At 33.9% G+C, this 15,155-nt stretch overlaps 1 protein-coding gene across 1 annotated transcript; it reads left to right on the forward strand.

Moving 5' to 3' along the window:
* The first annotated feature begins 2,234 nt into the window (after window positions 1-2,234).
* Window positions 2,235-4,130, forward strand: LOC133871218 (molybdate transporter 1-like). Its single transcript, XM_062308617.1, has one exon. The coding sequence runs from the start codon at window positions 2,286-2,288 to the stop codon at window positions 3,708-3,710; it is 1,425 nt and encodes a 474-aa protein (XP_062164601.1). The 5' UTR covers window positions 2,235-2,285; the 3' UTR covers window positions 3,711-4,130.
* Window positions 4,131-15,155: the final 11,025 nt, after the last annotated feature.

A 15,155-nucleotide genomic window follows, 5' to 3' on the forward strand; every position in this document is an offset into this window, starting at 1 on the left:
TGAAGACACTTCTCATTACAGATCAAAGACGCTGCTCTTTGATTAGTTATCCTTAGTCTTCCTCTACGTTAGGGTGAGACGAAGAAGGAGAGACCGAGAGTGAGGGAGTTTGAGAGAGAGAGCTGGGAGCCAGGAGAAACGCTGGTTGGAGTAGAGAGGAGATCTGGCGAACCTGTGACCCAAAGACCCAATCTTCCATGGATCAACAATCGGTGGAGCCAGAAGCTGATTTCCAGGGACTGGGAAAGGGGTCGAGTCGGAACCCATGATTTTCGATTAGTTTTTGTACAATGACTTCCATGATTTCCGGCGATTTCCAGAACCCTTGATTTCCAGTTAGTTTCTGCACAATGACTTCCATGATTTAATTTGTGTATTCTTATCTTTTTCTGTGTGAGTTTGAGTCGCTGTCTGCAGTAAAAGACAATGAACTGCTTAATACAATTTCGTCTGCTGGTACTGGCTTGAGAAAATAGCAAATTGCAAGACCCACATTTTATAAATTGGTATATTGGTATATGTTAAGCATTCATGTTGGCCTATTTGCTATATAATCTATGCAATGGGTTCTTTATAAGTTCAAATTAGGTTGAATTATAGGTTGATATGAGATGATTTTAATTGTAAAACAATCCTTCCTGGATTCGAGCAATCAACTACTGCATCTCCTGCTAATGTGCAAAAACAAGGAATTGTTGCAAACCAGAATTTAGAACTTAAGATTGCATGTCAAACACCAGAGAAGACCAATATATATATATATATATATATATTAATTTCTTTTTATTTAGAGTTGTTTTAGAATTTCTAAAACGACTCAATATTTTTTTTAATTTTTTTTATTTAGAGTCATTTTAGGGACCCTAAAACGGCTCTAAAAAAAATAATGATTTTTTTTAAAAAAAAAAATTAAAAAAAAAATTTTAAGCCATTTTAGGGTCATTAAAACGGCTCCAATTAGTTAAAGCCGTTTTGGTCCAAAATGACTCAAACTGATTTGAGCCGTTTTTATTAAAACGGTTCAAACCAGTTTGAACCGTTTTTCTAAAATGGCTCAAAACGGTTGGAGCCATTTTTGTTTAAACAGCTCAAATTAGAGCCGTTTTGGACTAAAACGGCTCAAACCGATACTTTAATACTTAATATGTGTAGCCGTTTTGAAAACGGCACAAAAAGGCCTTAAAACGGCTCCAATATATCTATATTTTTGTAGTAAGGAACTGGGGCTTGGTTCAAGAGCAATGCTACTTTGCCGTGACATTTTTTAAGTGACTAACATAAAAAAGTGCGTTGTTAAAACACGTTACATAATTAGCTTAATTCTTAGCTTCTAGCCCATGAAATAAGTGTGATAAATATTAAGCGTGAAGAGTATGATTAATTACTCTCCGTCTAAATCAACCAACTTGCATGGATTATTATGCATCAATCCACATTATTCAATATGTATAGCTAATGCATGATGCCATCTAATATTTGATTAAGAAACCTTTTGCTTATATTTGAGTTGAAAACAAGATTCCGGCCCTTCTTTGCATATTCGGCTGCCTTGCACGATAATTCCATGAATCTTCAATGTCAACCTATGTTTATATATATATATAATGTCACGGTATTTAAAAAAAAAAAAGAAAAAAAAGAAGATGATCACATCATGATAATTATAAATTATTATCTTCTTATACTTGTAAGGAAGTGTGTATATATATTTTCAGTGATGAAAGGAAGTACTTTTTTTTTCAGTGATTTTAAGTATAAATGAGAAATAAAAACTCCTTCAAAAAAATAAAAAGAAATAAAAACAAAAATCAAGTGGTTCTGATATTTGTTATTTATTTTTAAAAAAAAGGTTAATTGAAGAGGTTCCAGGTGTTTGATGACAACTCATTTTGGTTTAGCAGCAGGGCAATCATGAATGAAACTGTTGACTTTCTGAAAAGAAGACAACAGTACAGACCGAATTAAAGGAGAGTTGCCATACGGGGCCTAAATTCTCAGGCCAAATGTCGTAACATTTCCGCCGTGACATAACCCAAGATGGAATCATTGCCACCCTCAAGTGAAGAAGTCGAAATTCCCTCATAAGTCAAACAAACAGGATCATAGATACCCTTGGGCAACCAATAACAGCACGTCTTATTATTTTATTTAACGACATCTGAATCAATCTAAAAGACACCCTAACCTTACCTCACCCCACCTCAGAATTTAGTATAAATAAGTCACCATTCTATTCACAAATACCTCCATATTGCATTCACAATCTCAGTGACTAGTGCACCTCCATGGCGTCCCAAAACCCCCAAATCCCATCACCCCATGCCTTCCAAAGCCTACCTGAAGCCGCTCACAGCTCGCCCGTGTACGGTTTTGCGGCCAAAGTTGTTGACAAGGTGAAAACCAACCTGATTTTCCGGTCGAAATGGGCGGAATTGAACGGGGCTATGGGAGACCTAGGCACATACATACCAATAGTGTTAGCCCTGACACTAGTAGATGGCCTTAACCTAGGCACAACATTAATATTCACCGGGGTCTACAACATTATCACTGGTGCCATCTATGGTGTCCCCATGCCGGTCCAACCCATGAAGTCTATCGCAGCCGCAGCCTTAGCGGGGCCCGGTTTCGGCGTCCCAGAAATCATGGCCGCTGGAATTTTGACCGGGGGAATATTAATTGCTCTGGGTTTCACAGGGTTGATGAAGCTCGCGTATAAGTTGATTCCTCTATCTGTTGTTAGGGGAATTCAGCTGGCACAAGGCTTGTCATTTGCACTGACCGCTGTTAAATACGTTAGAAAAGTGCAAGATTTTTCGAAATCAAAAGCTAAGGGGGACAGGCAGTGGCTTGGGCTGGATGGGTTGGTCTTGGCTATTGTTTGTTTTTGTTTTATTGTTATTATTACTGGTGCAGGTGAGGAACACAGCGAGGAAAGAGATGAAGAAACCGATGGTCATTTGGGTGATGATGAAGAAAGGCCGGCAAGAAAAAGAAGAAATTTCAGAAAATTTATCTTCGCTTTTCCTTCAGCCTTTATTGTATTTGTGTTGGGTGTGGTATTGGCTTTTCTAAGAAAGCCTAAAGTGGTGCACGACCTCAAATTTGGTCCGTCTGTTATCGAAGTAGTGTCAATCTCAAAGCATGCATGGAAGGAAGGGTTCATCAAAGGTACAATTCCTCAACTCCCCTTGTCAATATTGAATTCCGTGATCGCCGTGTGCAAGCTGTCGTCGGATCTTTTCCCCGGAAGGGACTTCTCGGCAACATCACTTTCGGTGACGGTCGGGTTAATGAACGTGATTGGGTGTTGGTTCGGAGCCATGCCTAGCTGCCATGGCGCCGGCGGGCTAGCTGGGCAGTACAAGTTTGGTGGTAGGAGTGGTGGGTGCGTGGCCCTTCTTGGCACAGCAAAATTAATCTTGGGTTTGGTTATAGGGAGCTCTTTGGTGAAGATTTTGAACCAATTCCCTGTTGGGGTTCTTGGGATTCTGCTCTTGTTCGCTGGAATTGAGCTTGCCATGGCTTCAAGGGACATGAATACCAAGGAGGAATCCTTTGTGATGCTTCTTTGCGCAGCGGTTTCCCTAGTGGGATCAAGTGCTGCGCTTGGGTTTGTGTGTGGAATTGTTGCTCATTTGCTTCTAAGGTTAAGAGATTATCGAAAGGACCAACCCCTTTCAACGTTATGGATGCATGAAAACCCGTAAAAGCCAATGCTCTTGAAGCCTGATCGGTTTAGCCTATGATCACCTTTTCTAGTGTTATCACATGCAAATATATGGTTGTGATTTCTATTAAAGTAATGCTATTTTAGTATTCTGCTATCGACCGTTGTATAATTCGATGATGTGGCAATGAACCACTATGAATAATTCCAATTATATGACCGTTATAACAGTCTACTAAATAGTGATATTTCTTAAATTTGCCTAAGATTTCGCATTTGAATTGCTATGAGTGAGAGATTGTGGTGGCAATTGGAATCAAGTAGAGGAGCTATTCACAATGGTGAATTAATTCCTTGTTTCCTCCCCGCCTACATTGTAGATCGATTGCCTACAATGTATCATGTAAATATTTGCTTGCTATGATGCTATGAAGAATAAAAGTAGTCAACCCTTTTGCAATTGTGGCTTCACTATTGCCTTTTCTCATATGCTCTCCACTTTCTCCTTAATCATGTATTGCTTGTGATCAGTTATATATATTAATCTTAATTTGCGCTCGATATTGGTGAAATGAACAACTTATATACCACTTTCTAGCACTGTAATTTATTTTATTTTTTTTGTTTTCACTTCACTGATTTGAGATAACTTCGTTGCTTTGCACTAAGAAAGGGATATATATATATAGCATATCAATAAAGGTTAAAAAAAAAAAAAAAAAAAAAAAAAAAAAAAAAAAAAAAAAAAAAAAAAAAAAAAATTGATATGAGAACCCAAAGCACCATATCATATTCTTCGATGCTGAATTAGCCATTTGCTTGATTTTATTCGTTTTGTAATATTCGAAGGGCTAATCTTCCACTTAGATATATAGCTCCGTAGCTTGATTTTGGATGACTATTCCTAAAAGGAGAAAAACGTTAGAAGTAATAAGTAAATAAATACAAGAAACAGAGGAAATGCTATCCATGAACATTCAACGTACAATAAGCAGAATTGTTCATTAACACTATTGCTTGGGGATAGAGTTTTCCAGCCTCCTAATTAATTGGCTCAAATCCAGTTTATAAAATTGTCATCCATGCGTCCCTTAGCATGTTAGATGCGTTTGTTTTAATCGAATTTTCTCAAACTCTTTTAAATGATATTAAAAAAGGCTTCTGTTTTCTCATTTGTGTAAAGGACATAAGCGTGGTAATTTTATAGATTGAATCATTGAAATTTCCTCCCAACCCAGTTCCGAGATCTAAAACTCTGTTAATAGAGTAATGCTTATTTAGTAGCTGTTGCCATACAGCTTGAACAACGTACGTGTCGGTGAAAATTAGCCTTTGAATGAGCAACAATTTGCATAAAAAAAATAAATAAATAAAAGGTTGATTTTGACTGCCACACCATTCCAGTTATATGGCAGTCGTATAACATATCTACTATCCACATATATAATCTCTGGACTAAGAGTGATGCCAGATTCAATGTATGCATCATGATTTGGAAGTTAAGCCTTTTTACTGGCCTCCTTTTATATGGGGGGCGGGCCAGAGGAAGAAGAAGGGATGGGATATATACCATATCTTTGGAGCACTTTATGTGCTAAATTCGCCACAAAAACAATCATCACACATGAACAGAAAAACACCCCCTCCCCCTCCCAAAGGCACCTCTTTGTGAAAGGAAAGGGGTAAAATTAAGGTGGTGTGATTGAAGACGATCAGTTGGAAGACCAGAAAAATCCACTAGGACCTTCTTTTTTACATGTTTACACATCATTGTTTGTTTGATTCTTCTGATCATATGTCTGCCTCCAAAAAAATATCTTACAAATAAAAGACACAGAATACTCGAGCATTAACTGAAAAGAGGCTCCACCATGTAATGAACTCTTAAAAAAGGATTATAATAGAGTAATGATATTTAATACATACAATTAGAATGACGTGATTGTGAAAATTCAACACTTTCTATTTTTTTAATTGAATCGGGAAAAAAGGATTGCAGGTGAAGATCTTTTCCATTCTTAATCCGGATAAAAGAGAAAATGTGAGATCTTATGAGAATGCTTCAAAAAACAAGATGGAAAGCGGCGCAATAAGCTAAAGCATGCGCCAGTAAATTGGCACTACGAGACACTTCAAAGCATTTCAACTTTGAAAGGAAGACAAATTATAATTGAAAATTCAACACGTTATTTGATCAGTTGCATGACAATCGTACAACAGTATGCTAAATACCAATACCCTTTTTCTCGTTATAATATGGTGACCATTTTGCTTTCTCCTTCCAAGGGATGTAATAGGTTAATGACTGCGGCCTGTATATATGCAAGTAGCTTGGAACCTGCATGTAAGCAAGCTAGAAGAAAAGAAACAAATTGATCTTGAAATAAATCTTGGTTTCTGGATGAATCAATGGGTTTTCTAAATCATATTTTCTAGATCATATTGGTGGGACGGAAACACACATTTTAATGGGAAGGGGTTAAATAATAATAATAATTTTTTCTTTTTTTAAGTAGGGGTTAAAGTGTATATATATATATAAAGACAAAGATAAATTTTAAGTAAATTAAACATAACCCAATTTTTATATTTTTATTATTCTCTTCAAATTAAAAATCAATAACCAAAATTGAAAAGAAAGTGTTTTGGAAAAAAAAATAAATAAATAATAAGAGTAACGAAAAGCGTTGTCCAAAGATTTAGAAAATGAAAAATAAAAAGTCTCAGTTTCTGTACTGAAATTGAGAAATTCCAGCTGAATGAATTGTGTGCCTCTCGACGTTCTCCCAAGACTTTACTTTGATGACATGGCTTTTAAAGCTAACATTCGCTTGCTTTTTTAGTTAGAACAACCCACTTTATCTAACACAGTAGCCCACTAACTTTTATACAAAATACACTATATTCTACACAAAAAACATTCAACTAAACGCAACACAAAACAAATTAAACACATCTTCTAAATTTTCTGATGTCATCTAGTTATATTGAAATGAATTCTCATTTTACGTTATGTAACTCCTCAAGTCCACACCTGTTTTCTTCCAATGCACTGCTATACTAAAACCTTTCATTAACTTTTAACAAAACCTCTGCAACTTTGTAAAGTTTCTTCCATTATTACCCTTCAGAAAATTGTCTGTTGTTACCCGTAAAATATTAAAAGAAAGAGTTTTGACAATGAAACTATCGTTCTAAATGAGATGAAATCAGTTAAAGAGATCATAAAAGAAAATGGGCCTAGGGAACAAAAAATTTCTTACTAGGAACTGATAAACAAAAACAACCTTATAATTTATTTTTATTTTTTACATTAAAACTTTTTTGTTCTTAAGAGTTGATCAGGGGAACATGGCCTTTATAACTTAACCGTCCCCCTCCCTCCGTCACTGGATCATATATAAAAGACAAACCATCACATTCACGTCATTTTTCAGTTTACAAATCGGAGAGACAGACTATGCTTCTTTTTCTTCCTATCTACGTCGTAGCCTGTCGAGTTATGCTTGTAAGAGCCAATGAAAATGGTCCATATTTGTCATGTTCTTTTTGACAATCGATCTTATCAGCTATCCTTTTTTCCTTGTCTGTCATTCATGTTCTTTTGAAGGTTCGATCAGAGCATGCAGCAAGCAGGCTATTATTAAAACGTTGAATTAGTACATAATTAAGCTCATGTCATTGGTGGAACCCTAATTTCACTCCATAATAGAACTTGAAAAACATTAATTAATTTGAAAGGACAAATATATTAATAACTAAATAAAATTTAAGTTCTTAGATTTTCATCTTCTTTTTTCTTTTTCTTTTTTTTTTCTTTTTTATGCTCATAGTCATAGATTGTTTATATCTTTATTCCCTGTTTGATAATTTTTTTTTTTTTCGATGAATAAGTAAGCAGTTATCAACAAGAAATACCACCCAAACAAAATACCAACATTACAACCAAGACAACCAACAGCAGAACTACAGAAAACAAGACAAAACAGCAGCAGAAAAATAGAGTCTGCTAAAAACCGAACAACAAACCAACAAAACCCGAGCTGGGCTTAGTCCAAAACAGAATTAGCTAAATTCCAGAGCAGGAAAATTCTGATATTCTCCCTTGTCTTCTAGAACTTTCCTTTACCAGAGATTCGAGTTCTAACTTTCCAAAAAATCAATTTGAGAATCTGCTCAGATTAAGGATGACCAAGAAACCGAACTTCATTTCTAGCTCGCCAAATATTATACAGAACCAAAAATGAGCCTACATAGAACTCCCAACAAGGTTTTCTTTTTCCAGTTGTTGCAACTCTCTGACAGCACGTTCTGTCAAACATGAGAACAGGCCAAACCAGGACACATTTGCATACATGAATACCAAATACGAGAACTAAAACTACACTTGAAAAAGAGATGATCCCGACATTCAACACCATGTCTACAGAAACCACACTGAGTATCACCTCTAAAACCCCATACCAGAAGCCGATTATTGATAGTTAACCTGTTCTGTAAAGCCAACCAAACCAATACAGAATAACGATACTAGCTATATCATTCCCACAAAGCACCAATCAATGAAAGCAACATACAAACTTACAAGAATCCAACAAACTATACAAAGCATCAACTAATTAACCTTCTTCCTCTTTTACGTTAATCTGTCTGCCTCTTCAGCATTCTGCAGAAGCTCGTTAATAAATACTCATTGATATCAGCCTTCGCATTATATCAAAACCTCATCTTTTATGCTCCAATTCCTACATATTTCTACATTCTCTGAGTTCTTCTTAAACTTTCATTTCCCCAAGATTCTTGTTCTCACTTCCAAAAAGATTTTTTGCAAAAGCTGCTCCTCTGTTTTTGGGTGGCTTCCATGTTTGAACCCATTTTGATTTCTCCAAATGTTATAAACTGTGGGCCTGTGGCACTAAACACCAATATGCAAGCCATGATTTACAACATCTTCCTAATCCATTGATGGATCAAGCAGATTACATCTTCTCATTCCTTCCTTCCACATTGAAAAACAGATGCTCTCTACTCTCTATACAACTTATGCAAAACACAGTTTATTTCACCTTTGTATCCCCATTTCAACAATCTGTCACTCGTTGTTTATTCCTTGTGTATGTAATCTGGATTTTCTTGTTATAGAGATTTTTTGGGTCTGGTTATCCCATAATGGTTTTACCTCTAAGGTGCTCAAAGAGTTTTCACTTCATCAACAAAATCTTTTGTTGTTGATATGTGATTGATTTATTGCTTATGGTGGTTTGAGTTATTATCATTAGAGTATTTTTAATTTGATATACATTTGTTTGTATTGCTGGAATTGCTTCATTGTGTTGATTGATGGTGGGTTACTGGAGGCAATGGAAGCTTAATTGGAAAGATCGATTTGCACCAATATTGAGGGGACATTGGTGTCAACTGTTGTCATGATACGATCAGCGATCATGTTGGTAAAGAAGACGATCGTGATGGTAGACAATGGTGGGTGGTTGGGGATGAGGATGATCATCATATATATTGAGGCCAAACGATGAGATAATCTCAAGCAGCAAGGCCAAAAGACCATCATCATCATATTATATTTTATTATTTTTGATCTTCTACGAGCCGTTGTCTTTTGAAAACCTTTTTATTATGAGAAATTATCCATACACTAATTTCTCACAACAGCCCCACAACAAGCTGACGTGGCTGGTAATATTTTATTATTTTTTTACAAAAAGAAATGAAAACAAAACAAAAAAATAATAAAATATTACCAGCCACGTCAGCTTGTTATGGGGCTGTTGTAAGAAATGAGTGTAAGGATCATTTCTCTTTTATTATTTTTAAGAAAAATTGCACTATTGATCCATGTGGTTGACATAAATTACAAATCACTTCTTATGATATAAAAAATAATTGTAAGGTCATTGTAGTATGCGAAAATTACAAATTACTCCTATAAGTCGTTTTCCGTCCACAAGATAAAACCCACAAACCCACATAAATCTGCCTTTTCAAATAGCAAACAATTGGTATTTTTTTTTTTAATGCAAAATTTTAAAGGCCAAACTACGATTTTGCAAAACAATTAATTGTGTTTTTGAAAATTAAAATTTCAAATTGCAAATTTTAAATCGTTATTTTTAAAATTGTACTTTTTAAAATCACAAACCCAAATAAACCCTTAGATTATTAAAGTTTAAAATGATACTTAACCCCTTCCAATTATCACTTCTTTACCGGTACTTATACCTTCCATTAACATGATCGCATTAAAATGGACGAATATGTTACACCGCGCATAGGACTTTTCTTTTTTTCTTTTTTTTTCTTTTTTTAAAAAAAAAAAAAAAAACTTGAACTATTTAAATTACCCCTAAAAGTTAATCAACATTACAAAAAAACAAAAAATAAAAACAAAAAATAAAAAAAAAAAAAAAAAAAAAAAAAAAAATAGAAGGGTACTGAACCACCCCCGGCCATTATGGGGTGGTTCAACCACTTCTGAAATGGTTAGGGCATAGGGTGGCTGAACCACTCCCAAAAACAGATGAACTATTCAAGGGAGTGGTCAAACTATCCCCTTAATTCGCCACTTCCACAGCTTTTAAGGGTTGTAGGGCCACCCCAAAATAGTTAGATGGGTGTTTGAAGCACCCTTATAGTTATGAGGTTGGTTCAGCCACTCCTGCTAGTCAAAAGAGTGGTTTACCCATTTGTGACTTTTCTAGATTTTTCTTTCTATTTTTTATTTATTTATATTTTTGTAGAGTTATTTGAGGAGTTCAAGGAAAAAAAAAATAAAAATAAAAAAATCATGTGCGCATCATGTGTGCATGCCATATTCTGTCCAGACTGTCCAGTTTAACGTCAAATTAATGCTAACGGATAGTTTAACTTGCAACAGTGTCCTCATTTAGTTATACTAAAAGAAATATTCATGTCCTCAATGAGTTACACATTTAATAGTGAATTCAAAAGTCACATTAATTTTGGGAGAACTCATATCCTTTTTGTAGCTTTATTCCAAAAGGATTAGCTGTTGGAAGGGTTGAGGTTGAGACGAGGAAGTTAAGTGTATGAGAGTTGATACATGGGGGACGGGAAAACCGTCCCCCATCACCTTCTTTTTAAATTTTTTTTTTAAAAAAAAAATCAATAATGTGTCCTTTAATGTCACATCAGATGACACTTTTTTTCTTTTTCTTTTTTATTTAAAAATTAAAAAGTGGGGGATGAGGGACGGTTTTTCGTCCCCCACAAATTGTTTTCCTAAGTGTATTTTCTCCTAAAAAGTAATAATAAAAAATTCATAAACTTCACAAAATTTATTTTACTTCTCCATTTTCCAATTTTTTTTTCACTTTTCTCTCATCTGATTTCCACATTTTGTCTCGCCTCTTTCTTGATTTTCTAGTGTCATTTTCCACTTTATTTGTATAAATTTCGCTAATGTCCATGTCAACAACAATAAATGATTACATGTATCACTCTTTGTAAAAGAAAAAGGAAAAAAAAAATGTAAAATTAGTTCATGTAGTTTACTTGATTTACAATTAACTCTATGTAGTATCAAAATTAATTCATAGATGTCTATGGTATGTCAAAAATACAAATCACTCCCTCTAGTTAAATTCCGTCAAAACAGTTAACATATTCCGTTAGTGTACCACGTCAGTACCAATTAAATGATGACACGTGTCACTGCTAATAAAAAAATATAAATATATAAAACTACAAAGTTAAAGAAATTAAAAACTTTAAAAAATAAAATCTTTTAATTTAAAAAAAAAAAAAAAATGGAAGAAGAAAAGGCTTGTTTTCTTTTTCTTTCTTTTTTAATTAAAAAATTTTAATTTTGAAATTTTTTTTTTCTCTATAAATTTTTAGATTTTTTTTTTTAAATAAATAAGTTTTTATTAATTTTTGAGAGAATAATGGTATTACCGAAAAAAAAAAATTCCTTTTTCATACACCTTGGTACTTCAATTGATCATTTTAGCGCACTTACAAATTTATTGAGCTATTTTAAAATTGGCTGACTGTTAAGGGGGTTTTTATATTTTTCAAAAAAAAAAAAAAAAAGAGTAGCATGGCCACCACCCCTTTTTTCTTTTAATTTTTTAATAAAATTATCATATATAATTGTAGTTTTTTTTTTTATATATATTTGTTATTTATTTGAGAAAAAAAATAGACAAATTCTGTGCTTGTACGAGTCCCATGACAAATGGCTAATCGACCTTTATAAATTATAAAAAAGTCTTGGACTTGAAATTTTTATAAATTCGAATCTTAAAGTGATGAAATAGAGAAAAAAACATAAAAGATTCTAGAATATTTTCGCAAAAAGAATATTCAACTTGGCAGCTGTTGGCAGAAATAGAACAAACACACAATAAAATCCAGATTAGTAAAGTCAACTTTCTAAGAAAAGTTGACTTTGTATAATTCTTTCGTGCACACTTGGGTTGTCGATCTCATTCTTGTGTTTCTTTTCTTGTCTCTTTTGGTTGCTGATAGTGGGGAGATCGAGCCCTAATGGCTCTTCTTCATGGTTGGTTTTTTCTTACAAAAAATAAAAATGGATAGTATTTAAATTTTGTTAGATTTTTAGTGTTGGTAAATTCAGTGTCAAAACTTATTTGGTTAAAAGTTTTAGTTTTCTAGTTAAGTCGGTGAAGAACTTTATCCAAGAATGAACCAATTAACTCAGATTGAAAGACCTAAAAAATGTAGTTAAGCCTAATCAATCAAGGAAAATAGTAAATTGGAATTTCATTAAGTGGAGTTAAAATCAGATTTGTCAATTCTAGATTGAGTATGTCTCTGTATTTTAACCATAACTTTCAGCTCAAGCATCTGATTGCAGTGAAATCAGCAGCTATGGAAAGTTAACACCAAAGGCAACAAATATCTCTAAAATAAGTTTTCCCTAATTCAATGTTTACTATTCTAAAATCACCCCCACAATATTGGACTGAAAATCTAGATGAATTTTTCTAAAATCCTATTCAAACTTGAACTGGGTTTTCTTCAGATGTCTATTTAAAGGGACTTTTAGGCACAAATTTATTAGGGATTCTACTCTAGAATTCAGTGTGTTAAGAGAGGGTTTTAGACTTAGACTATTAATGTTAAACCTCTCTTAGAGTTTTGGTTATTGTTTAACCATCAACCTTGAACAATTGAAGCCAACCGGAGTTTCGATTAAAGAGATCAAGCAGAAGAACTCTCCAGAGGTTCTGGGAGAGAAGCATACAAGTGGATCACTTGTTACAATTCAAGAGTGTGACAACTGTAAAGGTTTTGTGAGTATTAACATCTTATAATTCGTGAATTCTTCGTTATTTGATTGATTTCCTGGGTTGGGTACCCTAGCCCGTAGTAGTTTTTTTTTTTAGTTTAAAGAGTTTTCACTTTGTCAACAAATATCTATGTCAATTGCTTTATTGCTTTTCAAATTTTGGTGGTTGTTTGTTTGTGGTTGATTAAATTTTTAATTCCGCATTATATTGTCATACACATATTCACCCCCCATTTAGGTGTTGTTTGGAGTCTGATTTATATTTTCAATTGGTATCAAAGCGGGTTCACTTTGTTTGGATTAAATTCCTAAGTGAGATCCTGGACTCCTTTTGTTGTGAATACTTCTTAGTCATCTAATGATGATTCTAATGATGAGTATGACCTTCAGATGGCCTATGATGAGCTCTATAAGGAATGTATGAAATTGATGAAATTCTATATAATTTCCCTTAAAATGCTTAAAAATGTTAAGCATAAAAAAGAGTCTTTGGTTACTAAAAAATGTCTGAATCGCATATGCCTTAGTTGACTCTTTGAAACCTGAAAATACTGTGCTTGTTGAAACTAATAAATCATTTAAGAATGAATTGAAAAACTCTAAGGAACTCTCAAATAGACTCTAATGATAATCTGAAAAACTTGTTTTGTAATAAAAAACATGTTTCTAACAAGCCTAGTATGACTGTTGATAACTTGGGTGCCTCTACTTCGCATGCTTCTAATTCTGAAAGGTCTTTATTTGTTAAGCATGTGATTGTTGAAGAAGTCAAGGCCAATATAGTTTGTTTGGATACAGAAAAAAATTCTTGCATGAATCACCGTGTGAAGCCTAAATCCAAGGCTCATTTAGGGAAACAAACTCAAGCTAAGTTTGTTCCTACATATCACCATTGTTGGATTGTTACATTAGACCAAATTGTTGTCAATTGAAATCTAAAGACCTTGGAATAAGAATGATGATCCTAAGAAAGAAAAAGATGTTGTAGTCTTCTGTGTCTAAATATGTCCTTCCGCATAAGAAACAACCTTCTAAAAGGTTTGTCCCTACTTGCCATCATTATGGCAAAATTGGTCATATCTGATCTAGCTGTTTCAAACTGAAATCCTATGAGCATAAGTATGATAGTTCCTATTCTATGAAAAGGTATGATGGGCAGTGCAATATGATGAAGGTGGTTTTAACTAGGTTAGATGAGTTGGACATGAGTCACAAAATTGCACCTAGTGGTAAGAAAGCTTGGGTTAGTTAGATTGATATCATTCACCATTTGAGGGGGTGTGGTAGTGGACTCACCTAGAGTTAGGTGGTCATATGGCATGTCTAGGATCATTGTTCATGTATATTCATATCCTAGAGCATGTAGAATTCTTTGCATTGCATTTTTTTTTTTTTTTTTTTTTTGTTATTGTTGTTATTTACTTAATTTCTGTTTTGCATATGCATTGCATTAATTTGAGTTTTATTTCCAGTTTTCGTTAAATTAACACACACACACACACACACACACACACACACACACACACACACACACACACACACACACACACACACACATATATATATATATATATATATATATATATATATATATATATATATATATATATATATGTTGCCTTCTTCCTAGCTTTGGCTTTTGCATCTTGAAAGTTCATTAATTTTTCATTTATATTCCTTGAACTCAACTCAAAATTATCTATATGAATGAGCTTATTTTGCATGAGTTAATTATTCTTTTAATGGACTAAATTCTTTGCCTAAGTATGAGCTTTTGTGGTACACTTCTCATATACTAATCTTTTGTGTACTTTAAAGCTTTTATTTGAGCTAAGTTTAACTACAAGGGTGATGTTTGTTAGGCAACCATGTGATAGAAGTCGACTAGGTTTTCGATCCAATTGACCAACTCGCTATTTGAATGTAAGACCTAAAAATTCCTGCATTCTTCCCATCTGATTTGAGCACCAATGTTTAAAGACACTTCCTCAAAAAGAAATATATGAACTGAAGTTCAGTGTCAAATTATTGCTTAACATGTCCCTATAAAAACAGTCAGTATCCAAATCATTGCGGAAAGAGACAGTCTCTAAAAGACTATGTTTAAGTTTGTGCTATGTCTCAAGGGGAGTGTATTGGACGAGGGTGACTAAACCCTAGTATGATAAGGTTTGACTTATAACTTGATGTGCA

Source organism: Alnus glutinosa, chromosome 6, assembly GCF_958979055.1.
Source record: "Alnus glutinosa chromosome 6, dhAlnGlut1.1, whole genome shotgun sequence".
NCBI classification, from domain to species: Eukaryota; Viridiplantae; Streptophyta; class Magnoliopsida; order Fagales; family Betulaceae; genus Alnus; species Alnus glutinosa.

Excerpts from the sequence above, each read along its gene's own strand:
- LOC133871218 (XM_062308617.1), top strand. The coding sequence starts at position 2,286 with ATGGCGTCCCAAAACCCCCAAATCCCATCACCCCATGCCTTCCAAAGC.